The sequence below is a fragment of the Pteropus vampyrus genome, unplaced genomic scaffold, assembly GCF_000151845.1.
Source record: "Pteropus vampyrus isolate Shadow unplaced genomic scaffold, Pvam_2.0 Scaffold394, whole genome shotgun sequence".
In the NCBI taxonomy this organism is placed as follows: domain Eukaryota; kingdom Metazoa; phylum Chordata; class Mammalia; order Chiroptera; family Pteropodidae; genus Pteropus; species Pteropus vampyrus.
Window position 1 is genome coordinate 1,497,805 of NW_011889175.1, and position 10,957 is coordinate 1,508,761.

The window sequence follows — 10,957 nt, forward strand, 5'->3', positions numbered from 1 at the left end:
TGCCAGAAGGCAAAGTCCCCCTGAGCCAGGAGGACAGACCAGATGATGTAAGAGGAGAACCTGGGGTCTTTATTGACTTGAGATGGGGAGGGGCATGTGGTGGGATCAACTGTAGGCTGTGACCTCGTTGATCCATGTGCTGAACTTGCTAACCCGAGTATACATGGCAGGTGCATGTACGTTGCAGTTGGTGGTGCCCCAGGAGACGATGCCAATAAGTACCCAAACATTCCCCTTCTGGCAGACAAGAGGGCCTCCGGAATCACCCTGAGGGAAGGAGAGGGGAGAAGTCAGCTTGGGTGGTCGGGGGTGCTGGAGGACAGTGCAGAGGACAGGACAGGGTAGTGCTTACCTGACACGAGGAGGCCCCTGAGCCACCTGCACAGATCATGGAGTCCGTGACACGTGAGCCCCAGTACTGCTGGCACTTTCTCACAGTGACTAGGGGCAGGGCCACCTGTTGCAGGCGTGCTGGGGTCACATTACCTGTGGGCCAGGAGGGGATGGTTAGGACTTGGATGACTTGTCTCCACCCTAACCCTCCCACCTAGGTCTTTGGCTCAAGTTCCTACCCAAGCCGCTGAGGCGGCCCCAGCCAGTGGTGACACATGTGAGGCCTGTAGACAGCACCTCATCTGGGGAAGCCACGCAAACTGGTGAGATGCGTGTCGTGTATTGGGCTGGGGAGGTGAGCTTCAGTAGTGTCAGGTCATTGTTTATGATGGTGGGGTTCCAGTCTGGATGTGTGATGGCCTGTGGAGCCAGGAAGGGGCTATGTAGGATAGGGTGAGCACAGCCCCTGAGGGTTGATGGGTGTTGAGGGGGCTAGGCCAGGGCATGCCTGAAGTCTTCATCCCCAGAGCCCACCCACCAGCACTGCCCACTCTTCCTTCCCACGTCTGCAGCTCAGGCACTCACCTGTGAGATGGACAGAACCTGCAAAGGCTCAGCACTGGATGATCGGTCATACTCACCCAGGACGACAAAGTGACGGCCAGGGCTGCAGTGAGAGTGGGGTTGGCCAGCCACAGGGAGGGCAGAGCAAGAGAGGGGCATCCAGGGTAAGGTGGTAGGGAGAGGTGGGCTAGGGTGGGGCAGGTGCAGTGGAAGTACTCACATGACCTTGCAATGAGCAGCAGTGACCACCCAGGACTGGCTGATAAGGGAACCACCGCAGAAATGAAAGCCACTGCTGTCCTGGGGTCAGGGGTCAGAGTGGGAGGGGCACTCAGGCTATGCCAAGGCGTGAAGCACCTGGGATCCTTACCCACCTCTATGGTGCATGTACCTGCAGGGACACCTGCCAGGGCCAGGATCCCGGCACTGCATTATCCCCGTTGACAATCCTCTGGTTGAAGCTCAGCGTTGGTTTGATGGCGGGAATGCCGCAGCCTGGCCATCGGGCTGGTGAGGACCTGCTTCCCATACCCCAGCCCACATCGCTCCACCTCCTCCTCCCAGGTGTTCCAGCTCTGCACTCCCAAGGGGGCTACTCTCCCATGTCTCTCTGCAAGCTACTCCCCACTGTTCCCCCCAACTCCATCTCCACCCAACAGCCCAGGCCACTTGTCTCCCACATGGGATCATCTCCTGGCCTCTCAACCTGCTCCATGCTCCTTCGTGCAGCCAGAGGGCTCTTCCTAGACTATATGTCCTACCTTCGCTTCTCAGCTTCCTAAAACTTCTCTGGCTCCTGGGCCTAGGCCCAGACTCCTGTCCACCTCTTGCCTCCTCCTAGCCTTGGCACATCCTTTTTCCTTTGTCCACTCTGTTCACCACCTCTTTCAGCTAGCCTGGCTGCCTCCCTTTGCCCCTGGGTAGGAAGCCTGGGCCGCTGCTGGGAGTCAGGGCTGGTCCAGGCCCACCCACTCACCCCATGAGGAGCCGAGCACAATCAGGCTAAGGATCAGGCTGAGCAGCAGCATTGTGAGAGGCATGAGGCTGAGAACCGGGTCTGGCTTTATAGGACTCCTTGTCCTTGGGCTAAAGTCCAGGTATGAGGTCAGGCCAGCTGTATGGACATAGCCATCTCCCACGCTCTAGTCAGGAGAAGGGTCTCTTTAGGCCAAGTTCCTCTATCCAGGCCTGGACTTATCAGACAAGAGCCCAGGTGTGAGGTTCTCACCTCTTCCACCTCCCAAAGCCTGGCCTCAGACTATTCAAACCATTTCACATCCCAGGTACGGAGCACTGGATTCCAAGGACTTAGTTACATTAGGTCTATGTTGACCATTTGGTGGCTGGGATCAGGGAAGTCTCCCTGGACTTCTTGGGCACCAAACTCTCAGAGAAGCCTGTTCAGCACCCAGGGGTGTTCTGACCTGTGGAGGGAATGTCTTGTTATACTAGCTCTGCTGTGGAAGGGCCATGTGGCTGAACAGGGGTTTTAGCAGGTTGTGAATCCTAAGATACCTCAGTGATTCCTCAACTTTCAAAAGGAGTCACAGTTTGCTTAAAGAGATGGTGACTCCCACCAGCACATGGTGTGGTTGGACTCCAACCTTCACCTTTCTGGCTCCAAAGCCCACTCTTAACGATGAGATAATGCCTGAGAGGGGCCTGGTTCAGAGGAGGGCAAGGGGTGAGCCTTTGGTGACAGAGGTTTTGAGTAGAAGGGTGACAACCATTAAATCTGACATCCTCCAGGCCTTGGGGCTCCTGTGAGCAAGCTCTTGGTGGCTACAGCTTGTTGAGCTCCAGGCTGAGCTTGAACTGAGGGAGAGAAGAGGCCCCTGTGTGCAAAGTTGCAATGGGTAAGTTGGCTGGCTTACTACGGGTGTGAGGGTTTCGACTAATGCAAGAACACATCAGTCAAAAAAGTAAGGCAAATTAATGGTTGAATAGAGGGATGAATGGATAGATATGTGGTAAAGCAAATATAACAAAATATTAATCGTAGTCTGTGGTGGGTATGTATAGGTATGTATAGGTACAGTTCAAGTTTTATGTTTTAAAATCTTCATAAAATGTTGGGGGGAAAAGCACAATCAGGCCGGGGATGTCCAGCATAGAGTAGACCCCTCCCTAAAGGGCAGACTTCTCAAAGTTTCAAGGTTCCAGTGGTGTTTAGCCATTCTGAGAGCAGGATGTTCCTGCCAGCACCCAGGACCTGGGCCTGGCATTCAGTGGGTGCTCAGCAAAGGTTTGTTGGATAAACGTGTCAAGTCATCTCACCCCACGAGTGCTGTGACCCATCAAAACTTGGAGTCAGTCCCATTACCCAGTTTCGTGTTAGTACCTCTGATGATGTGCCTGGTTAGTGAAGGGGTTTCACAGGTCAAGGTGTAGCAGGGGTGGGGAGTACTCTGTGAGAACTTGCCCTTAGACCCAAGGGCAGCTCCTCTATCAGTACTTTAGTCTTCAGGGTCCATGGGAAAGCGGGGTGGGGGAAGTCTTGATTGAGAAGTGTGGGCTTTGTCCTGGGCCACTGATGAGCCAGGCAAAAGCTCTTAAATGGGAGCAGTACCTGGGGCCCTTTGGGTTTTACCACAGTCCCCAGTGAACTGGAGTGCAAGAGGAAGGCGGAGGGGTAGGGGGACCTCTGCTGTGGAGTCAGGAGGGGGCTTTCCACCTTGAGCCTGCAGTGCTCACCAGGGCTGAGGTTCTGGAGTGAGACGCCTAAGGTGATGGGTGAAGGGCACCTCTTAGACCAGTGACTGGAGGTGTGGGAGGGAGTGGCCCTTGCAGGGATACCTTAGCCACAGAGCCCTGCTGGCTGCTCAACCTTTCCACCCAAGAACAACACAGCATCTGTTGAGGTATTTGCATTTTCTGCATTTATTCCCCCTTGTTCCAGGCTCTAAGCCTCAGCCTACTTCATTCCACCTCCATGGTCTGCACAGTTTCCTCCACCAGTTCCAGGGGCAGTGGCATCACTGTCTGGGACAGGACAGCTGTGGTCCCAGGGGCAAAGCTGTACTGGCCCGGCCTAGGAGGGAGGAGGGATGGCTTCTCAACATAAGCCCATCATGTGGCCCATCCTCTTGCAGCCCCCTACCTCCCTGTTACAGTCCATCCTCCCCTGTGGTCTCCCATTTCCTTTGTTCTCACCTCTCTATGGGCTTTGTGGGTGAGCTCAGTGTTCGCAGCAGCTTGGCACCAGTCCCTGTGATCACACATGCATCCACACTGCCCCCAGAGCCCAGGTCACCCAGGATTCCTGCAGTGATGGCTTCCACCAGCAGCCCCTGCGCGGCCTCCAGCTGTGGCAAAGTGTGTGAGGCGTGATGGACCCTTTTGGTATCACCCTCAGGCAACAGCCTGGAGACTTTGTTAATCTTGAAACCCAGACTACTTACCAATTGCTCACACCCAAATTTCTCTCTCCTCCTACAACCCATCTCCACCCCAAATTCCCCTCCCCTGGTCTCTGCCTCCCTCTCTCCAGAGACCCTCTGCTCCCATCATCACAGATCTGGGTCACTTACTGGTGGCCTATCCACCCAACCAATGTGGTCTTGGCCCCTCAGCCACGATTCATTGTCTTTCTCTTTCTGGGCTTTAGGCACCTTGGAAGTGACATACGTCATTTACTTCTATCCCACTCCATACAAAATCCATTTTCTCTTCCCTGAGCTTTGACTTTTCCGTAGTCCAAAGCTCTGGCACTGACGGTAATCTGTTGGAATAGCACTTCTCTACCCTCACTCCACTGGCCACTCAGTCGTCGCCTCCTCTGAGAAGCCTTCCCTGACCTCCAGATTAGGCCACTGTCCCTCTGCGTTCTCCAGCTCTTGGGTGCACTTCCCACTAACGACCACGTAGTGGGAGGTGCAGGTGTCGCTCACCGTCATATTCGGCTGGAACCGGTCCTCCAAGACCGCCAGGGCTGCATCCTGGCCGGAGCCTGTGGGCAAAAGGGGCATCTAAAGTGAGCCGCGGCCTCCCCAACGCGGAACAAACATGAGGCCAGGGTCACAGTGGGGTGGTTCGTGGAGACGGGGCAGAAGCGCTCACCCAGGGCCGTGAAGGGCAGACGGCTGTAGGAGCCGTGGGGGTGCACACTGTAGAGCTGTGGTCCTGTCCTGTCTACGCCGCCCACGACCAGCGATGCACCCACGTGGCCCTGGTACCTTTGCGCAGATTGGGCGTGGTCAGCCACTAGCACCTAGACCAAGGCCTCCCCCTCCCGTCCCCGCGACGACACCACTTCTGGATTCGAGCCCCATCCCTTCCGGCACGTCGCTCATTCCTGTGGCCCAGCTCCTCTCAGGCCGGCCTCTTCCGGTCTCTCCGGACGTTGCCGCCACGCCCTTTCTCCTCTCCCACCTCTTCTCAGCCCCGCCCTCTCCGTGACGGCACCTCCCCAGGGTCGTTTAGTCCCGCCCCAGTACCGGAAGAGCGTTTGGCGCAGAAGGCGGGTGACCATGGCTACGCGGGGCTCGCGGCCGGTAGACAGCGCATGTAGCTCCATGTTAGATGCCGCCATCCGCGTGGTCATCTCAGCGTCCGCAGCTACTCCAGCCCCACAGCAGCTGAGGGCGAAGGGAGTGTCGGCGTGGGCGGGGCCGGGATGTGCCGGGACCCGGGACGTGAACGAGGGGGCGGTTCTTGCGTGGGGGAACGGGGTTAGGGGATTCTCACTAGATTTTGGGCGCGATGAAATGGATCTTCTCGCAGTTCTTGTCCGCCACTACTGAATCGTTAGTGGCCCTCGTATCCGCGCCCAAGATAACCCCGTCCTGGGGGGCGGAGAGAGCGTTGACTCAGTACCCGCTGATCCCAGGCCGCCCATGTAAGCCTCCCAGTCCCCTCCCCCTGCTCACTCGGAACACAAGGCCCGCGATGGTTGTTCCGGTCTTTCGTGCATGAGGGACCCGAAGCCCCGGGAGCTTCCGTTCCAAGGATGTGTTTCTGGAAACAAAGAGAGTGGCCCATATTTAGGTTCCCCAGCTCGATCCTGGTCACTCTGACCTCCCGGAGTAAGCCTGGGAACCCAAGTCACCCAACACATGCTACCCCCACCAGCCTTTCGCCACCAGGAATAAAGGCCCTGGGGCTCCCACTCCCGGAAGACCTTACAGAGAGCATAAGCAGCTCTGGATCAAACATTCCCCACCTCACCTCTGGCAGTTTTCGAAAGAGAAGCCCCCTCGGGGCTCTAGCGCTGCCTTTAGCATCTTGGGGTGAGCAGGGCAGCCCAGGGATTGGGGGTCGATGGTTAGAGGAGTGAGACCAGTGGGGAGCGCGAAAGGTCTAAGCCTTGCTCTCAGCGGGACTTCACGGATCTGCTTTCGCTTTCACCTTAGCTCAGACGACACTACCCTGTTTTGCTTCTCTTTCACTTTCATCTTCACCTCTGGTCCCAAGCAGCTTGGGAAGGTGGTGATGTCCCCATCCTGGCTCTCCATGCTGCTCCCAGGTCCTCTCTCTGGACAGAGGGCAAATCTCTTCTGGCCATTGTTCAGCAACTCCACCCCTTTTCAATCTGAGCCCCTAACTCTTTCTCTGACACCAACTCTAACCTCAGTTTCCAGCACCCTAAGGCTGTCAGACCATTTGCCAGGTCTCTGTCCACGTTATTACAGGTCTAACAGCATGGGGCCTGGACTTTTGTCCTTTGTCACCCTCCTTCACCCAACTCCTGCCTTTGTTGCCTTTGCTTCCTCTTAGAAACCTCAAACACAGAGGCTCAATCATTCATCATGGGGACACTGATCCTTTTATCTTCCTTCTCATGTGCTATCTTATCTTCCCTTTCCCAAGAGGGGCACCACATGGCTGTTCATCTCGTGGCCTGGAGGCATGCTGGGCTCTACTGATGGCCAAGCTTTATTTCACCTCCCAAATGATCTTTATCCACATCTTTCACCTAACTACCACCTTAGTCTCAGCTAGTATCCTCTCTCCCCTGGCTACTGCACTGGCTTCCCTGGCTTCCCTACACTTCCTGACCCTTCCCCTCCCCCTTCCAGCTCTACCCCGTAGAGAGGAGGCTCTTTCTAGATCAGAAATCTGTTCACACTCTTTCCTGGTTAAACTTCAGCAGCTGTGCAGTGCTCTTAGACTCAAACTCAAGTCTTTATGGTGGCCTGTGTTACCCTTCACATCTCAGCAGAGGCACCACTTCCTCTGGGAAGCCTTCCCTGACACACAATACTCGGCCCCTTGTTGCTCTCTAGACATCTCTCAGACTTCTTAGCTCCATTAATACTGAAACCTTCATTAGCAAAATGATCGGATTAGTGGCCATCTCTCCCAGATTCTAAACTCTTGTGCTTCTGTCATCTACCTAGCACTCAAAATGCCCTATCTAGAAGTGAGGTCTTGCCTGCTCTTTTGGGAGCTGGGAGGGACAGGTTAGTTCTTGCCCATCACAAACCCTTGGCTCCACATGCCACCATCCCACAGCTGTGTGTGCAGCTACCCCCAGTGCCCATGCCCAAAATGGAGGCAGGCACAAGGTAGGCTGCCTTAACAGCTCAACCAGGAGAGTGGGAAGCTGTACATTTCAGGGTGTCCAGTTCAATCCTAGGCTTTTGCAAAGTCCATCTCGCTCTGTGCTTCACAAAGCACCAGGCCTGTGGCTACTGCTAAATGAATCCTGGTGTGTGGACCTGAGTGCCTCCCCCTCAACCACAACACACACGTCAAGGCTTACAGTGGCAAAAGATGATCTTTATTCAGGGGGCAGAGGCTCTGGGCTGGCAGCTGGGGGAGCAGAGTTGCTATGTCGGTAGGTACCCAGGAGGATGGCATTGATGTACTCAAGTGTTTGGTTGCTGAAGACTATGTTGAGGTGCTGTGTCCTGTGCAGAGGCAGCAGGTGCACAGGCTGTGGCTGGAGGTCCTTCCACTGAGAACAGAGCTCACTGCTACGCGTGGCCACAGTGTCATCACCATCCTCATGGAGCGTGCCTATGGGGTCTGTATAGGGGAAGCCATCATCAAAGATGTAGGTGTAGGGCGTGGGCAGGCCCACACCATACAGACAGTACACTTCCACGCCAGGTGCCGGGAGTCCTGCCAGCAGGTTACGTGACTGTAGCCACATGTCCCAGCCTTCCTCAAAGTGCAGGTCTGTAAAGAAGCGCTGGAAGTCACGGCTTGTGTAGTTGAAGTTGGGTGTGGAAATGAACACATGGTCCTCAGGCCACACCAGGTTAGAGGGAAACATCCAGGGGGATGTCGTTGCCATGCGCTGCTCCTCTTTCAGCCTGATGCTGGACATGACTGGGATGCCCTGGTTGTCACCTGTAGACATGAGGCAAAATAGGCTGGGCTTGGCTGCCCCCAGCCCACAACTTGCTGCCCAGCCCAAGCTTAGCTGGATGCTCAGTTTTATCCCAACCAAATCCAAACACAAACTCCAAGCCGGACTATAGCAGGCCTACCATTCAGTAAGTGTTCAATGTGTGCTTATTAAATGAGAAACCCTGATAGCACCTCTGTGAGGCTGAGCTGTAGGGCCTCAAAAGGAGGGCAGGGAGGGGTTTCCTGAGAATGGATGGATGTTCAAAAGGTGGGGGCTGCCTGTCAGTTCTCCCTCAGGCAAGTGTCTTTTGGCCCTGTGGTCTGCTCACAGGGGTCAGAGCTGTGTTCTCGGAAGGATGAAATGAGACTGTGTCTGTGTTTGACACTAAATGATGTAGTCTGAGGAGAGTTTCCCTCACCAGACTATGAGCTCCTAGGGTGAAGGCTGAGTCTGGCTGGGTGCAGCATATGGTGAGTGTTCAGCAGGTAGTAGCTGTAGCACTCCTTAGGGAAGGGCAGGAGGGGCTCCCAGGTTCTGGCCCTGGCTTTGGCAGATCTGTCCTCAGTAGGGGAGATCCCTGGGCAAAGGGGCTCTTGGGAACAAAAGGCAGCTGAAAGCTGGGTGGGTAGGACGTGAGGCCACAGGAACAACCATAAGACAGTGAGTCAGATTGCTGGGCTTCACTTCCTCTCTGTTAAACTTCCTCTTTGTCATCATTAAGACAAGCTGTCTAATGATCCAGGCCAGGCTCATTACTGTGGGGGGGCCAATGACAAGGGCCATGCTCAGGAGTGGTAGACAACACCCCCAGCCTGTCATTGTGAACAGAAGCAGGAATGAGGGCAGGTCCATGGTCAGCTTCATTCCACCCCTCAACCCCCCACAGGATGTGGGTGATCAGAGGCCATCTCACCTGAGGCCAAGATCAGCAAGGGCTTAACGGAGCCACCCCAGGGAGCCCCAAGAGAGATGAAGCCATCGATGAAGCGATCCTTCCAAGACTGGGGCTGGCGCAGCAAGAAATAGAGCAGGTGCAGGCAGCCAAGGCTGTGCCCAATGAGAAAGACAGGCTTTCCATAAGTAGCATGCATCTCTTCCACCAGCCCAGCAAGCTTCCGGTAGTATTCCTCTTGCTGACCTTTGAGGGGGGTGCATGGGGTTAGGGCCGTGGACTTTAGTGGCCACATGCCCTTCTCCAAGCCCTTCATCTGCAGAGACACTCACTGGGCTCCAGCCGCCAGTCATAGGGGGCGGCCCGCACCGTCTCATCCCGCACGTAACCATTGTTGACCAGATTCTGCACCAGGGTGTGCATATAACCTGTTGCGGAAGCAACAGCACTGAGGCTCTGGCTATGGTTGCTGCAGGCCCACTATAGCCCAGAGCCCTGCCCTTCTTCCCAGTGCACACACCTGCCAGCTTGTGGTTGTCCAGGTACTCAACAGAGTAGGTCTTGCCAAAGCCAGGGACACGAATCTGTACTCCAGGGGCATTGGACACACGCCCAGAGCTTCGGTTGTAAACAACCCTGGTGGCAGTGGGACATTCAGCAGGCCAGCAACCAAGGGGCAGGGTGAGGGAGCTGGGGTAGAGGGGATGGCACATACCTGGTGTTATCGATCCAGCAGTCTACCCCAAGGGGTAGGAACATGTTGAGATCCAGCCAGATGGTGAAGAAGTCCTCTGTTTTGCGGTAGCACATCCAGTTCACCACACCTGGTTTATCCAGCTTGGCTTCCAGCTGATTCCCCAAGCAGCCAGGCACTGCGGGCACTAGTCTTCACTCTGGATTGCTTGGATTTCCCCATGATCCCCCCCAGCCCCACTGCAGTGACCAGCCAGCCCCGTCCTTTCATCTCCCATACCCTCGACCCCCAGGGTCTACGGATACAATTCTTTCTTGCTGACCACACTCCCCTGCCCCATCCCCCCAACAGCACAAAGCCCAGGCTCCCCTTGGGCAGGGTTAAGCGCAGAGGCCAAGGCCACTAACCTCTGCCCCCACAAAGCAAACACTTAGCCTGGTTCTCCATTACTGTCAAAGTCCAAGATAAGAACAAATAGGTATGGGGGAATGGGGAGCTGAGCCTAAGATAGGGGGCAGGCCTTGATGGGCCTCTCCCGCTCTCCTGTGTTGTGCATCTTGTCCTTGCTGGGGTGGGGGCTGAGGAAGGAGTGGTGGGGCTTGGCCCAGTGTCCAGTGGCTGCAGCTGACCATAGCTTATAATGCCCTGGACAAGGCCTCAGGCATCCACCCCCACTCCACCCACCTGGGGTAGATAACTCAGAGACACAGGGACAGTGTGGTAGGGGAAAGGGGTTCATTTCTCTGCAGGATAAGCTTTTGGCCCCTCGGGACACTGAGGCAGGTATCAGGGATAATGCAGGGGCAGAAGGGCCTTGGCAGGGTTGACTACCAGGGGCTGGGACCCAGGCTCCCCCAAATCTGGCCTGGTGCGTCAGGGGCCTGGCGGGGGCTTACCGAGGATGACGGGCCTTGTGTGGTTACTGAGCTCAGCCTTGGGCGTGGTTTGCGGGGGAAACAGCACATTGAGGAGCCAGAAGGGGGTGGCGGGGGGGAGCAGCAGCCCCACCACCAGCAGCACCCACTGCCATGGGGAGCCGCGCGGCCCCATTCCAGCCCTAGTGCCTATTGCCCAGTGAAGCAGTCTTGGGCTGGCCTTATCTGGAGTGGGGGTGGGAGGGGCCTTGGGGGCAAGGGGAGGGACAGCCTGGCCAATGGGGTGGCCAGAGATTGCTGGA

At 56.0% G+C, this 10,957-nt stretch overlaps 3 protein-coding genes across 4 annotated transcripts; all 3 read right to left on the bottom strand.

Annotated features, from left to right (window-relative positions):
* Positions 1–42: 42 nt before the first annotated feature.
* Positions 43–3,533, bottom strand: CTRL (chymotrypsin like). The gene is made up of 7 exons (XM_011380518.2): positions 1,874–3,533; positions 1,289–1,392; positions 1,118–1,197; positions 919–1,000; positions 573–753; positions 353–486; positions 43–267 (listed from the first exon to the last, which is right to left on the bottom strand). The coding sequence occupies exons 1-7, from the start codon at positions 1,935–1,937 to the stop codon at positions 106–108; spliced, it is 807 nt and encodes a 268-aa protein (XP_011378820.1). The 5' UTR covers positions 1,938–3,533; the 3' UTR covers positions 43–105.
* Positions 3,534–3,756: 223 nt separating this feature from the next.
* PSMB10 (proteasome subunit beta 10) lies at positions 3,757–6,307 on the bottom strand. Of its 2 annotated transcripts, none has more exons than XM_023523562.1 (8): positions 6,064–6,307; positions 5,766–5,853; positions 5,584–5,681; positions 5,334–5,474; positions 4,957–5,072; positions 4,788–4,846; positions 4,051–4,223; positions 3,757–3,928 (listed from the first exon to the last, which is right to left on the bottom strand). In XM_023523562.1, the coding sequence occupies exons 1-8, from the start codon at positions 6,117–6,119 to the stop codon at positions 3,817–3,819; spliced, it is 843 nt and encodes a 280-aa protein (XP_023379330.1). In that variant the 5' UTR covers positions 6,120–6,307; the 3' UTR covers positions 3,757–3,816. The 2 variants fall into 2 exon arrangements, with proteins under 2 accessions (XP_023379330.1, XP_011378822.1); XM_011380520.2 differs by having other exon boundaries at positions 4,051–4,202; positions 6,064–6,303.
* Positions 6,308–7,596: 1,289 nt separating this feature from the next.
* Positions 7,597–10,897, bottom strand: LCAT (lecithin-cholesterol acyltransferase). The gene is made up of 6 exons (XM_011380523.2): positions 10,677–10,897; positions 9,802–9,958; positions 9,607–9,722; positions 9,419–9,514; positions 9,108–9,332; positions 7,597–8,193 (listed from the first exon to the last, which is right to left on the bottom strand). The coding sequence occupies exons 1-6, from the start codon at positions 10,828–10,830 to the stop codon at positions 7,619–7,621; spliced, it is 1,323 nt and encodes a 440-aa protein (XP_011378825.1). The 5' UTR covers positions 10,831–10,897; the 3' UTR covers positions 7,597–7,618.
* Positions 10,898–10,957: the final 60 nt, after the last annotated feature.

Bases quoted from the DNA above. Each gene is read 5' to 3' on its own strand.
- CTRL (XM_011380518.2), bottom strand. From the start codon at position 1,937: ATGCCTCTCACAATGCTGCTGCTCAGCCTGATCCTTAGCCTGATTGTG. The intron at 754-918 runs GTGAGTGCCTGA...CTGGCTCCACAG, and splicing joins AGGTTCTGTCCATCTCACAG to GCCATCACACATCCAGACTG. The intron at 487-572 runs GTAGGAACTTGA...CCTGGCCCACAG, and splicing joins GGGCCGCCTCAGCGGCTTGG to GTAATGTGACCCCAGCACGC.
- PSMB10 (XM_023523562.1), bottom strand. From the start codon at position 6,119: ATGCTAAAGGCAGCGCTAGAGCCCCGAGGGGGCTTCTCTTTCGAAAAC. The intron at 5,854-6,063 runs GTGAGGTGGGGA...CTTTGTTTCCAG, and splicing joins TCTTTCGAAAACTGCCAGAG to AAACACATCCTTGGAACGGA. The intron at 5,475-5,583 runs GTGAGAATCCCC...CTTCGCCCTCAG, and splicing joins TTCATCGCGCCCAAAATCTA to CTGCTGTGGGGCTGGAGTAG.
- LCAT (XM_011380523.2), bottom strand. From the start codon at position 10,830: ATGGGGCCGCGCGGCTCCCCATGGCAGTGGGTGCTGCTGGTGGTGGGG. The intron at 9,723-9,801 runs GTATGTGCCATC...CACTGCCACCAG, and splicing joins TGCTGGATCGATAACACCAG to GGTTGTTTACAACCGAAGCT. The intron at 9,515-9,606 runs GTGTGTGCACTG...CTTCCGCAACAG, and splicing joins GGACAACCACAAGCTGGCAG to GTTATATGCACACCCTGGTG.